General features: G+C 37.6%; 1 protein-coding gene across 1 annotated transcript in view; it reads right to left on the reverse strand.

The window, feature by feature from the left end:
• Nucleotides 1-10,217: 10,217 nt before the first annotated feature.
• The window catches only part of FLT3 (fms related tyrosine kinase 3), a 49,338-nt gene continuing 46,648 nt past the window's right edge, over nt 10,218-12,907 (reverse strand). The window contains exons 22-23 of the mRNA XM_015815653.1: nt 12,591-12,696; nt 10,218-10,343 (exon numbers count right to left, since the gene is read on the reverse strand). Coding sequence (XP_015671139.1) covers nt 10,218-10,343; nt 12,591-12,696 — 232 coding nt within the window. The remainder of the gene's footprint in view (nt 10,344-12,590; nt 12,697-12,907) is intronic.

Genomic DNA, 12,907 nt, shown 5'->3' on the forward strand with positions numbered 1-12,907 from the left:
CACTAAGATACCATGCTAACCATTTCTAAGGGATGGCCTATGTCGTGTTCCCTCTGTCTTGTCTCCAGTCCATTATGGAGGCAACTTCAATTTGTGTTTAATGCTTCCAATTTAAAGGAGTATTTCCTTCCACCCCCAGTACAAATGTTGCCAGAGACATAATCTACAACTAACAACTCATCAATGAGTTGTTGATGATGTACTTACACGTTTGGATCTGCCCAACTCCTGCTGGCCATTTTAGGCTGCTGCAAATATGCCCCCTTTCCCCTGGGTACTGGGCACTGACCCCCCCAGGCCATTTTGGCTTGAGTTATAGGGAAGACTAGGCATCTGGATTTTGCAAAAGCATCTGCCTGGAATGTGATAGCCAATCATGATGCAGCTGCTCACATACTCAGGCACAGTACTTTTCTGAAAACATGGTTAGACCTGATTTTTAAACTCAGATTTAATGCATATTTGAAATATATGTGTTTTAGAAACAGGAATAATGGTGCCTCAAATAAATGTGTTAAAGTTGTTCCACTGTTTTGCTAACAAGGGGTTTTGAGTGGCCATAATGTTGCTCTTTTTATTGCTTGAGGGAGCACTGATTTTTGTGTGGTCCAAAGATTACTTTCTGGTGCTATTGGCTATTGGTCGCAGTGCTGCTCTTCCCTTCTTTATTGTTCCTATTCACTTTGCTCTACATTATTCAATGGTGCCTGTTAGTTAAATGACAGGTTGCATATGTAATGGAGTGCTGCATAGTAAACAATAGAGAGCAGTCTAAATAAACCTTGCCATCATCCCACCAAGCTTATGACCAGGAATTTGGGGCATTTCTGATCAAAGTTACAGGATAAAAAGTAATGGATAATTAGAAATGTGGGATGAACTGATTTTTGTAGCACACTTGTGAATCTGGGACCTGAGAACATCTTGAGAACCTCTTCCACCTTGGACTCCTAAGATTTGATGATAATACTTGGTCAGCTACTGCATGCTTCCAAGTAACCATCTAGTCCTTGATTGGGATACTATGGAAATAATCTGAAACTGTCCATTGTCAGTCCAGGGATGAAGATTCCTTTCAATTAAATCATTGGGTCTGGCATGCATGTACTGTATGTATCGTAATTTTCATATGGTCATCGTGGTTTTTTATTGTTTTATTGTTTCTCCAATTGTTTTTCAAAAACTGTGACAAATAAGCCACAATAAAAAATCACCTTTATTTTCAATGTATATTTTTCATCCTACATTTCATCCGAGATTTCAACAAGTCTGTAGAAATATATTAGCTTGTCAAAAACTATGTACTACTTTTCTGAAAGTGTGTACAATTGAAAAGTCAAAGTATAAAAAGCATAGAGAAGTAAATAATAGATTAATCAGATAAAATCAGCACAAAGCAGCAGCAATATCTGTGTAAAACTGTAAAAAAGAATAAGTAATCAGAATAAAATGACCATCTCTACTCAAAATAAAGAAAGAATAGATCTGAACCTATTTAATATAATGGTGGAAATTGAGTTTAAACATATAATACGTACTAAAGAAAGGATATAGAAATAAGTTATTTGATGATAATGAATATTTTAGCCAGATATCACAAATTTATATTATAGAGATGTACAGAAGCATCACAGCAAGCTCCTATTCAGAAATCCAGAGTAATGCCTGTATCCTGCTACATTTAATTGGCATGTCATGAACATTTACACTTCATATTGATAAAAGTAGCATCAGAAGAGAGCCACACATTTAATTTAGTCACGACTTACATTGAAGCTGGAATGCATACATACAATCAGTTGCCTGATCTGTACATATGCCAGAGTTTCCAACAGTAATCTGTCATTCTTGCATCAAAAAGGAGAGCAATCATATCCTTTGAATAATATTCCTGTTCCAATGTTTATTGTAATGAAATTAAACTTAAAAAAAACCTTATAAATTTGCTTTAATCCCCAAACCAATTTCAAAAGTAAAGACTGAAATCTAGAATTGGCACTGCTATAAAAAATTAAGGATGACAGCATCTTTTGATTTTGGCAGATACAAACGGTATATAAAAGCATGCCAACTGTAAGAGATAATTCAGTACTACAGTAATTCAATTGCACATTGCTGTCAAATGTTGCTACGCATTAATTAGCAAGTATAAACTGCTATCCAATTATACTGAATATTCAAACAATCATTTAAATACTGGAAAAGTTACCAAAAGTCCTTAATACTGAAGATAATTGTGGAGAACACATTGATTCTAGTAGTCAGCAAAAATTTTAATAGTTGATTATTCCTCCCAAAGCTCTCATTGTTAAATGGCTCTTTGCTGTTTGTCTAGAACAGGGGTAGGCAACCTTGGCTCTTTTATGACTCGTGGACTTCAACTCCCAGAATTCCTGAGCCAGCCATGCTGGCTCAGGAATTCTGGGAGTTGAAGCCCACGAGTCATAAAAGAGCCAAGGTTGCCTACCCCTGGTCTAGAATGTTCCTGATCATTTCACTAGATATTTACTTTAGAATAACAGAAGAATAGATTTCTTGTATGGGGTGAATGCATTCATTGAGTCACCTATCAAATAATATCATGTATTAATTATGAATTATAAAACAGCTAAGTTCTATTAAGTTTACAGTTCTAACTCTGGATCCAATTTATTGGAGACCATAGTGGACTGGACAATCTAAATTAGCAATTTTGATTCTCTTTCTTTCCTGCTATGCTCGCAAATTCAACAAATCTTTTGTAGATTTTCTCCTGCCCAGCCTTTTATTTAGAGAAGCAGAGAGAGAGGGGGGAGGGGGGGTTGCATTACTTTGTACACCACCCCTTTCTTTGTTCTGTATGCTGTATTCTAAGTTTTTCTTTCTGCTTTTGAAGAATATTTTCCCTTGCTTTTTTTAATGTGGCCAAGTAGTTATATATTTTATAAAGTTATTTAGATGCTCTAAACCTAGATTTCCCCAAATCCTCTACCAACCTGCCTGTTCCCCCCCCCCCCGATTTACAGCTGGCATGCCAAAAACAAGGCACCACTCTTCACCATTTGTATAATTTGCAATTAAGTTTCTGGGCTTGTTAAGGGCTTACATTTCTAGAAAATAAAAATGGTGGTTAACTAAAGAAAGAAGAATAGGTGGTGAGAAGTTTGTAGGAGGTCTCGGAAAGGATGGTAAGAAGGATCCTAATTAGGTTGCTTTCAATGGGTGCTTTGTGATGGGCCACATCTAATGTATGGCAGCTGCTTTATTTTGTAATAGTGTCTGCAGTTAAAATTTTGAACAAATTTTACCTCCCAAAATTTGGATGCTGTTGTTCCAATTTCATTTAAAATTTTCTTGCATTCCTGCCCCAAATATTGNAGTACTCAGCCTTCCATCCTTCCAAGATCAGTAAAAACGAGGACCCAGACTGTTGGGGGCAATATGCTGACTCTGTAAACTGCTTAGAGAGGGCTGTAAAGCACTGTGAAGCAGTATGTAAGTCTAAGTGCTGTTGCTATTATGTCAGAATTCAGTTCTCGCCATCTGCTTTGCATTCAAAGCATTGGATGCACTGAATTTTTCCTACGCAATGACTGTTTTTCCAAAACTCCCTGAGGATCCATTACCAAACAGGTATTTTAATCTGATATATGCTATCCAAAAGAAGAAGAAGAAGAACATTCCGGTTTCTGTTGTGGGTTAGTTGTATGATCATTTCACCAATTTGTTTCAAATAATCATTTCATATGTGTCTTTCTCTTTTGCTTCCTGATCTGGTATTTCCCTACTTATGGAAAACATAACATGGCATTTTACAGCTCAATCATGGGTAATAAACACAACGGTAAACATAGGTGGAGTACTAACTACATGGAAATCTGTGGAGGAAAAAAAAAGGCGTAAATTGCTGCCAAGATCCAGAGGGATTAGCTGCCTCTTCTTAGGAGTCTGTGTTTTTTTCTCCTAACTTCCTCATTGGAAAGAGCTGCTCTAGAACCTTCACCTTTTTCTACCTTTATGAAACCCACAAGACTATTTTCTGGATTTGACTCTCAAAAGTTTTTTTTTTTTAACCTGAGAAAGAGACTATTTTTCCTTCTTTCTTTTCCGTTTGCTTGAAATGTTCCCTATTTTTCTTTCCTCTTGGTGGTGCTTCTGATCCGAGTTGCTTGTCGAAGATGATATTGATATTATTTTTTTGTTCATGTCTTTCCATAATTCTTCAGTTTTCCTGGCTACTTATACTTCTAATATTAAAAGCCCAAAGGGAGGGTTTTCCATACTATGGCTAATCTTGAGATTGTCATTAAGCGTGGCAAAAAGTAGATATTGCAGAGATGTTTTTACAATGAAAGAATTCACTGTAGGGTTGGGCAAACTTTTAAAGTGACCCTTCACATTCATGGTGAAAGCACCTTAATGAAGAGAACCATCTCTCTGCTTCTAAGCCAGTGGTTCTCAACCTTTTTAATGCCACGACCCCAACCGGTCGTAAGTCGAGGACTAAACCGGTCGTAAGTCGAGGACTAAATCGGTCGTAAGTCGAGGACTACCCAACCGGTTGTAAGTCGAAAACTTTCCCTGCCCAGGAGCACTGCGCATGCGTGTTTCCGCCCCCTGCACCGGCCGAGGCAAGTGGCAGAGACGGAGCAGGCCAACCACCAGCTGGCCCAGCCCAAGGGAGGTAAGGCACCCACCGGAAAAGGGGAAAAAATGGTGGACAAAAAAAATGGCAGACAAAAAAAATGGCGGATAGCCTTGCTTGGCGACCCCCGTGAAATGGTCGATCGACCCCAAATGGGGTCCCGACCCACAGGTTGAGAACCACTGTTCTAAGCCATGAAATGTCCATGCCACTTCACTTTGCTTAACTGAATAACAGAATAACAGAGTTGGAAGGGATCTTCAACGACTTCTAGTCCAACCCCCTGCTCAGGCAGGAAACCCTATACAATTTCAGACAAATGGTTGTCCAACGTCTTCTTAAAAACTTCCAGTGATGGAACACCCACAACTTCTGGAGGGAAAGATGTTCCAATTATTAATTGTTGTGTCAGTTTCCTTAGTTCTAGGTTGGTTCTCTCCTTGATTAGTTTCCATCCATTGCTTCTTCCTTCCGGTGCTTCAAAAAGGTAGTTTCTGTGCATGCACAGAAATCACTTTTCTAGAAATGAGGCTAGTTCAGGTTGATTAGCTTTGCCTTAATCCTTCTAGGGATTGCTTAGGCTTCTAGAAGAGTAATTTTAGCTAAGGTACAGCACATCTTCTGTGCACAGCTATAATTCATAGACTCATCTTGGCAACTTTGTAGTTTAAAAATGCAGAATTATCATACTCCAGAGTCACTTAGGCGAGATGGGCAGTGTAGGAATGTGCCAAACAAACAAACAAACAAATATCATATTAATATATAATTCACAATTTTGGAAACCAGTGAGGGTTATTATGCTTTAAATCCACCACTTTAAATCAGATAGTTTTTTTACAACTATCTTTGGAATAGAAAGGTATATGCAAAATATTGATTTTTCTACCAAACCTCTGATAACCACAATCTTAAAAAAAAAAAATCAAAAACCAAAACCCCAACTACAAAAAATTATCTTACAGCACCACCTTGTGCTTGAACTTGTAGAAACAAGTGAAGAATGCTCCTTTTCCCCTACTGGCAATTAAGCACTGAAGAAAACTAATTAATTTAGTTCAAGTATCCTGTTGCATGAATCTACTACATAAGAAGTATTAGGAAGAGCTGGGATTGTACGGACAGCCACTGAGATAAAGGTTGCTTCTTTCTTTCTTCACTGCTTCTTTGGTATACAACAACAACAACAACAAATCATGTCAATGACCAGATAATAATACAATTCACAATTCCCTTATTATGTTTTATCTCTGAAGGAAACTCTGAGTTTTGATGATGTAACCCCTTCTCCTTTATCACTGGAATAAGGATCAAAACAGTTGCATTACATTTCTGAAATCTTAAAAAGCATATGTTTTGCTCCGTAAAAATATCCAAGATCCTGTCAAAAAAGGGCTGAAAGTTCAATATTATGCCTCATCATACTATAATTGCATCATTGGCCACACCCATGCAAACTTTGCTGGACATGTCTTGTCGTGAAAGTGCTTTTTCTACCAGCTGCAAAATCTGTGCCATAGGTTATTACTGCCTGAGTTCTAAGTTCTGCTTAGGTATAAATGTTAAGTCTAAATAACAACTGAGAATTGCAGTGTTCCATAGCTTATTATTAACCAACAAGAAATGGAACTGGAGGGATACAAACCCTCTTTTTTAAATGTCTTCTTTTAAGGAAGACATTTAAATCATATCATATGTGAGCAGTATAAATATAGATGACAGCTAGGTAGCAATAAAGAACTTTTTGTGTCGGTTTCTTACCATCTAGTGGTTTTCTGAAGTTTTGCAGACTGCATATAATGTGCCTAGTACCAGGCTCTTTTCAGTTCTCACTAATATACCATGCTAACCATTTCTAAGGGATGGCCTATGTTGTGTTCCCTCTGTCTTGTCTCCAGTCCATTATGGAGGCAACTTCAATTTGTGTTTAATGCTTCCAATTTAAAGGAGTATTTCCTTCCACCCCCAGTAAAAAAAGTTGCCAGAGACATAATCTACAACTAACAACTCATCAATGAGTTGTTGATGATGCACTTACAAGTTTGGATCTGCCCAACTCCTGCTGGCCATTTTAGGCTGCTGCAAATATGCCCCCTTTCCCCTGGGCACTGACCCCCCCCCAGGCCATTTTGGCTTGAGTTATAGGGAAGACTAGGCATCTGGATTTTGCAAAAGCATCTGCCTGGAATGTGATAGCCAAGCATGATGCAGCTGCTCACATACTCAGGCACAGTACTTTTCTGAAAACATGGTTAGACCTGATTTTTAAACTCAGATTTAATGCATATTTGAAATATCTGTGTTTTAGAAACAGGAATAATGGTGCCTCAAATAAATGTGTAAAATTGTTCCACTGTTTTGCTAACAAGGGGTTTTGAGTGGCCATAATGTTGCTCTTTTTATTGCTTGAGGGAGCACTGGTTTTTGTGTGGTCCAAAGATTACTTTCTGGTGCTATTGGCTATTGGTCGCAGTGCTGCTCTTCCCTTCTTTATTGTTCCTATTCACTTTGCTCTACATTATTCAATGGTGCCTGTTAGTTAAATGACAGGTTGCATATGTAATGGAGTGCTGCATAGTAAATAATCTGAAACTGTCCATTGTCAGTCCAGGGATGAAGATTCCTTTCAATTAAATCATTGGGTCTGGCATGCATGTACTGTATGTATTGTAATTTTCCTATGGTCATCGTGGTTTTTTATTGTTTTATTGTTTCTCCAATTGTTTTTCAAAAACTGTGACAAATAAGCCACAATAAAAATCACCTTTATTTTCAATGTATATTTTTCATCCTACATTTCATCCGAGATTTCAACAAGTCTGTAGAAATATATTAGCTTGTCAAAAACTATGTACTACTTTTCTGAAAGTGTGTACAATTGAAAAGTCAAAGTATAAAAAGCATAGAGAAGTAAATAATAGATTAATCAGGTAAAATCAGCACAAAGCAGCAGCAATATCTGTGTAAAACTGTAAAAAAGAATAAGTAATCAGAATAAAATGACCATCTCTGCTCAAAATAAAAAAAGAATACAGTAGATCTGAACCTATTTAATATAATGGTGGAAATTGAGTTTAAACATATAATACGTACTAAAGAAAGGATATAGAAATAAGTTATTTGATGATAATGAATATTTTAGCCAGATATCACAAATTTATATTATAGAGATGTACAGAAGCATCACAGCAAGCTCCTATTCAGAAATCCAGAGTAATGCCTGTATCCTGCTACATTTAATTGGCATGTCATGAACATTTGCACTTCATATTGATAAAAGTAGCATCAGAAGAGAGCCACACATTTAATTTAGTCACGACTTACATTGAAGCTGGAATGCATACATACAATCAGTTGCCTGATCTGTACATATGCCAGAGTTTCCAACAGTAATCTGTCATTCTTGCATCAAAAAGGAGAGCAATCATATCCTTTGAATAATATTCCTGTTCCAATGTTTATTGTAATGAAATTAAACTTAAAAAAAACTTATAAATTTGCTTTAATCCCCAAACCAATTTCAAAAGTAAAGACTGAAATCTAGAATTGGCACTGCTATAAAAAATTAAGGATGACAGCATCTTTTGATTTTGGCAGATACAAACGGTATATAAAAGCATGCCAACTGTAAGAGATAATTCAGTACTACAGTAATTCAATTGCACATTGCTGTCAAATGTTGCTACACATTAATTAGCAAGTATAAACTGCTATCCAATTATACTGAATATTCAAACAATCATTTAAATACTGGAAAAGTTACCAAAAGTCCTTAATACTGAAGATAATTGTGGAGAACACATTGATTCTAGTAGTCAGCAAAAATTTTAATAGTTGATTATTCCTCCCAAGGCTCTCAGTTGTTAAATGGCTCTTTGCTGTTTGTCTAGAATGTTCCTGATCATTTCACTAGATATTTACTTTAGAATAACAGAAGAATAGATTTCTTGTATGGGGTGAATGCATTCATTGAGTCACCTATCAAATAATATCATGTGTTAATTATGAATTATAAAACAGCTAAGTTCTATTAAGTTTACGGTTCTAACTCTGGATCCAATTTATTGGAGACCATAGTGGACTGGACAATCTAAGTTAGCATTTTTGATTCTCTTTCTTTCCTGCTATGCTCGCAAATTCAACAAATCTTTTGTAGATTTTCTCCTGCCTGGCCTTTTATTTAGAGAAGGAGGGGGGGGGGTTGCATGACTTTGTACACCACCCCTTTCTTTGTTCTGTATGCTGCATTCTAAGTTTTTCTTTCTGCTTTTGAAGAATATCTTGCCTTGCTTTTTTTTAATGTGGCCAAGTAATTATATCTTTTATAAAGTTATTTAGATGCTCTAAACCTAGATTTCCCCAAATCCTCTACCAACCTGCCTGTTCCCCCGATTTACAGCTGGCATGCCAAAAACAAGGCACCACTCTTCACCATTTGTATAATTTGCAATTAAGTTTCTGGGCTTGTTAAGGGCTTAGATTTCTAGAAAATAAAAATGATGGTTAACTAAAGAAAGAAGACTAAGTGGTGAGAAGTTTGTAGGAGGTCTTGGAAAGGATGGTAAGAAGGATCCTAATTAGGTTGCTTTCAATGGGTGCTTTGTGATGGGCCACATCTAATGTATGGCAGCTGCTTTATTTTGTAATAGTGTCTGCAGTTAAAATTTTGAACAAATTTTACCTCCCAAAATTTGGATGCTGTTGTTCCAATTTCATTTAAAATTTTCTTGCATTCCTGCCCCAAATATTGNGGAAAGGATGGTAAGAAGGATCCTAATTAGGTTGCTTTCAATGGGTGCTTTGTGATGGGCCACATCTAATGTATGGCAGCTGCTTTATTTTGTAATAGTGTCTGCAGTTAAAATTTTGAACAAATTTTACCTCCCAAAATTTGGATGCTGTTGTTCCAATTTCATTTAAAATTTTCTTGCATTCCTGCCCCAAATATTGTTTTCCTGGATTTTATCAATCTCAGTAACAATACATAAAGAATGCCAGGATTTCATGCCTGATAAAACCTTTTATTTATCTTTAATGTCACTTTGAAATAGTATAAAACAGCCTGTGGTCTGCAGGTACATTCAGGGATAATCTACCCAAATTCATTATTTCCATAAATATCCATATCTATGTGCTTGTCCTTCTGACAGCCAATATAACCCTTTGGTTATATATTTGGTTAGGATATAAGTGCAATTAACTGAACTGTGTGAGTTAAGCTCAGGCTATAATACATTCATGATTGGGAATTTCAGTTACCAATATATGGATATTTTTTTACTCTCTGCATCTGTTGAAATACAAAGATCTGGAATGTTGACCTTGACTTTAGAGATGCATATAATTTTGAAAGAAATTCAACAACAACTTGTGAGTCAACCATGCTTTAAAATGAGGCTTGTATAAAAGAAATCTTCCATCCTGTTAGTGAAATTGAAGGAGACCCGTACCAAATTTCAGCTGAGAAGCAAAGTGGATATGAGAAATTCAATGGCAATAGCAGCAAATTAGACTCTTTAAGGAAGGCAAAGTAATTTCTTTTGATTTCCTTCAGCTTATATGGCTTATTTTGTAAAGAAAAAAAAAGTCTGCTTTATTTTTCCCTTGCCGTATCTTCATCCAACAGAGGAATAGTGAACTCCGCTTCTCTCCTCATATCTGGGTTGCACTTGAAACTGGAAGTGTGCTTAGAGGTATCGGTATGATCTGTCTGGCATGCCTAAATTACAGGATGTGAACATAAATAGCAAAATTAACACCCATATTACTAACGGAACAACATTATGCAGCTCTAATATTTTCTTCAATATTTTACATGTAGTTTCTCTTGCTGAGTTGTGGGCAAATTTTAAGAACAGTGTGAAGAAGTCTCAGGCCACCTAAAAAGCCCTCATCCATGTGTTGGGGCACAAGATTTTTTATAAAGCAAAGCCTAATTTCTCTTTTGGTCCCTCATCTTTGTTCTCACCTGCTGGACAGGTCACCCCCAGTGCAGCCTTTTCTGATGCAAATATAGGCAATATGTTGTCATGGAATTAAATAGTTAACCAGTAACTCCTTGATACATTTGAGGGCTGGTCTGATTTAGGAGTTGACCTGTTTCAGGGACTAAGGATGAGGGGAATGAAATAAAAGGAGAAACCATCCCCCCCCCTACAACTGGGAGAGATAGAGAAAGATATAAACTAGGAGCATACCAAGTCAAGCCCTAGTTTCTGTTAATCATGGTTTGTTGAATATACAGAAATACCTGGGTTTCTGCTCCACAAAATAATAAACTACCGATGCACAATATTTGAATCTCCCAAATATCTCTAGCTAGAACTGCAGGCAGCTATAATTTACCAATTATATCTATAACATGTCTTTGATTATATATTAGGCTATTGGGCAAAATTTACTAATTGCAATTGCTGGGCTCATACAACTAAACTAAAACCAAGAAAACTATGTTATGGCCTAGCATGATGTATAATTGTAATATTTTAACTGATGTCTCTCTTTCTGATAAATAGCTGCAGTATAACCTCTATTAACATTTAAGCCAAGTCTGCCTAGCTGAATCTGTGCATTTTATGCAACCTGTGGATAAAAACAGTTTGCATTCTAGTCTCTTCCAACCAAAGGACGTCAGTATTTATTTTTTTTGAAATAGTAATAAGTTTTAGAAAGAAATTGTCAACTTTACAACAAGCATACCCAAATTCCTAGTCCCAAGCTACCAAATGTTTTGAAAGGAGGAAGAGGTTTTGTACAGTAGTGAGACATGTTCACTAGGAAAATGTTAGTTTGCAGGTGATAAATGTTAGGTTTGCCTTCTGTTCCAACATCATTTCTCATTCCCTACATGGGACTATTGGAAAAGATACTTAGACCAGGGCTTTTCAACCAGTGATACGGGTACCACCTGTGGTACATTGGCACCTGGCAGGTGGTACGCGATCATCCTAGAAAAGTGGTAGCGGGGGAGGGGAATGAGCTGAACCGGTGGTAGCATCGCACAAGCCTGAGCGAGAGATGGCTGGAGCTGCAGGGCTGTCAGGGCTCAGTGGAAGCGCCAGGAACAGTGCCGCTTTCCAGCTGGAGCTCGGCGCTGATCCTGGTGCTTCTGCTGAGTCCAGAAGAAGCGGCGATCCAGCTGGAATGTTGCAGCATCTCCAGGGTCTTGTGATTTACATTCAGATGCTTGGCAACTGATTCATATTTATGACGGTCACAGTGTCCCAGGGTCATGTGAAGTGACCAAAACCTGCTGCAACCACCCAGGAGGCGGGGGGGGGGGAAATAAAAACCAAACACACCCCACCCCACCCCCGCTGCCAATCCTCAACAGAAATGCTCAAAACAATGAAAACCTCGGACAGGAGGAAGAGTGCTGCTGGGTGGGCAGGCAGGTGTCTTGCTCGGCTGTGCCTTGGGGGGCACTTTTTTCAGTGCCATTGTAACTTCAAACAGTCACTAAGCGAACTGTTGTAAGTCGAGGACTACCTGTACTTTATCACTTTTTTTCTTTTTGGGGGGCGGGTCATCAAGTTTTTGACACCTTGCTAGGCGACTGGTGGGACTCGGATATTGCCATATCCTAAAAGTGGTACAATGGGTGAAAAAGTTGAAAAGCCCTGGCTTAGACCACACTGTCATACTATGGAACTGAAAAAACTTAGAAGGAAGGAAGGAAGGAAGGAAGGAAGGAAGGAAGGAAGGAAAGAAAGAAAGAAAGAAAGAAAGAAAGAAAGAAAGAAAGAAAGAAAGAAAGAAAGAAAGGCAATTATAATTTATCATGAGGCCTTCTTCAATAGCTAGGGAAAAGGTTAGATTCCTAGCATCCTTCATCCCAAGAGAAAATTACTCTTTCTGAAAAGAATCAGCAGCAAGGACATCGTTCATGGTCCCCTGACATGTGTGCTAATAAATATGGTGCAAACCTAGAACAGAAAAAAAAGGATTGTTTACAAGGTTCACTTACTGCTCCTTCTGCCTCAGCCAATTGGCATGCCAGAAGGGAAAGCAGCTGCGAAAAGGATGGTCTTTTTCTGGAGTCCAAAGCCCAGCAGGAACACAGTAGGATGTATCTGCCAAAACAACATAAAGGAAGGAAGAGGGGAAAAATGCAGAGCTATTTTCCCAGCATTTTCTATATGACAAGAGCAACGAGAGATATATATGTCACAAATATTGTGGTATTATGCAGAGTTAAAAGAACCTAGGATATGAAGAACATTCATTTCATACAGGATTGATAAATGTTTACAAATATGAAGCTTCAAAAAAACAGATTATTGA

Source organism: Protobothrops mucrosquamatus, unplaced genomic scaffold (genome assembly GCF_001527695.2).
Source record: "Protobothrops mucrosquamatus isolate PMUCROS unplaced genomic scaffold, P.Mucros_1.0 scaffold358, whole genome shotgun sequence".
NCBI classification, from domain to species: Eukaryota; Metazoa; Chordata; class Lepidosauria; order Squamata; family Viperidae; genus Protobothrops; species Protobothrops mucrosquamatus.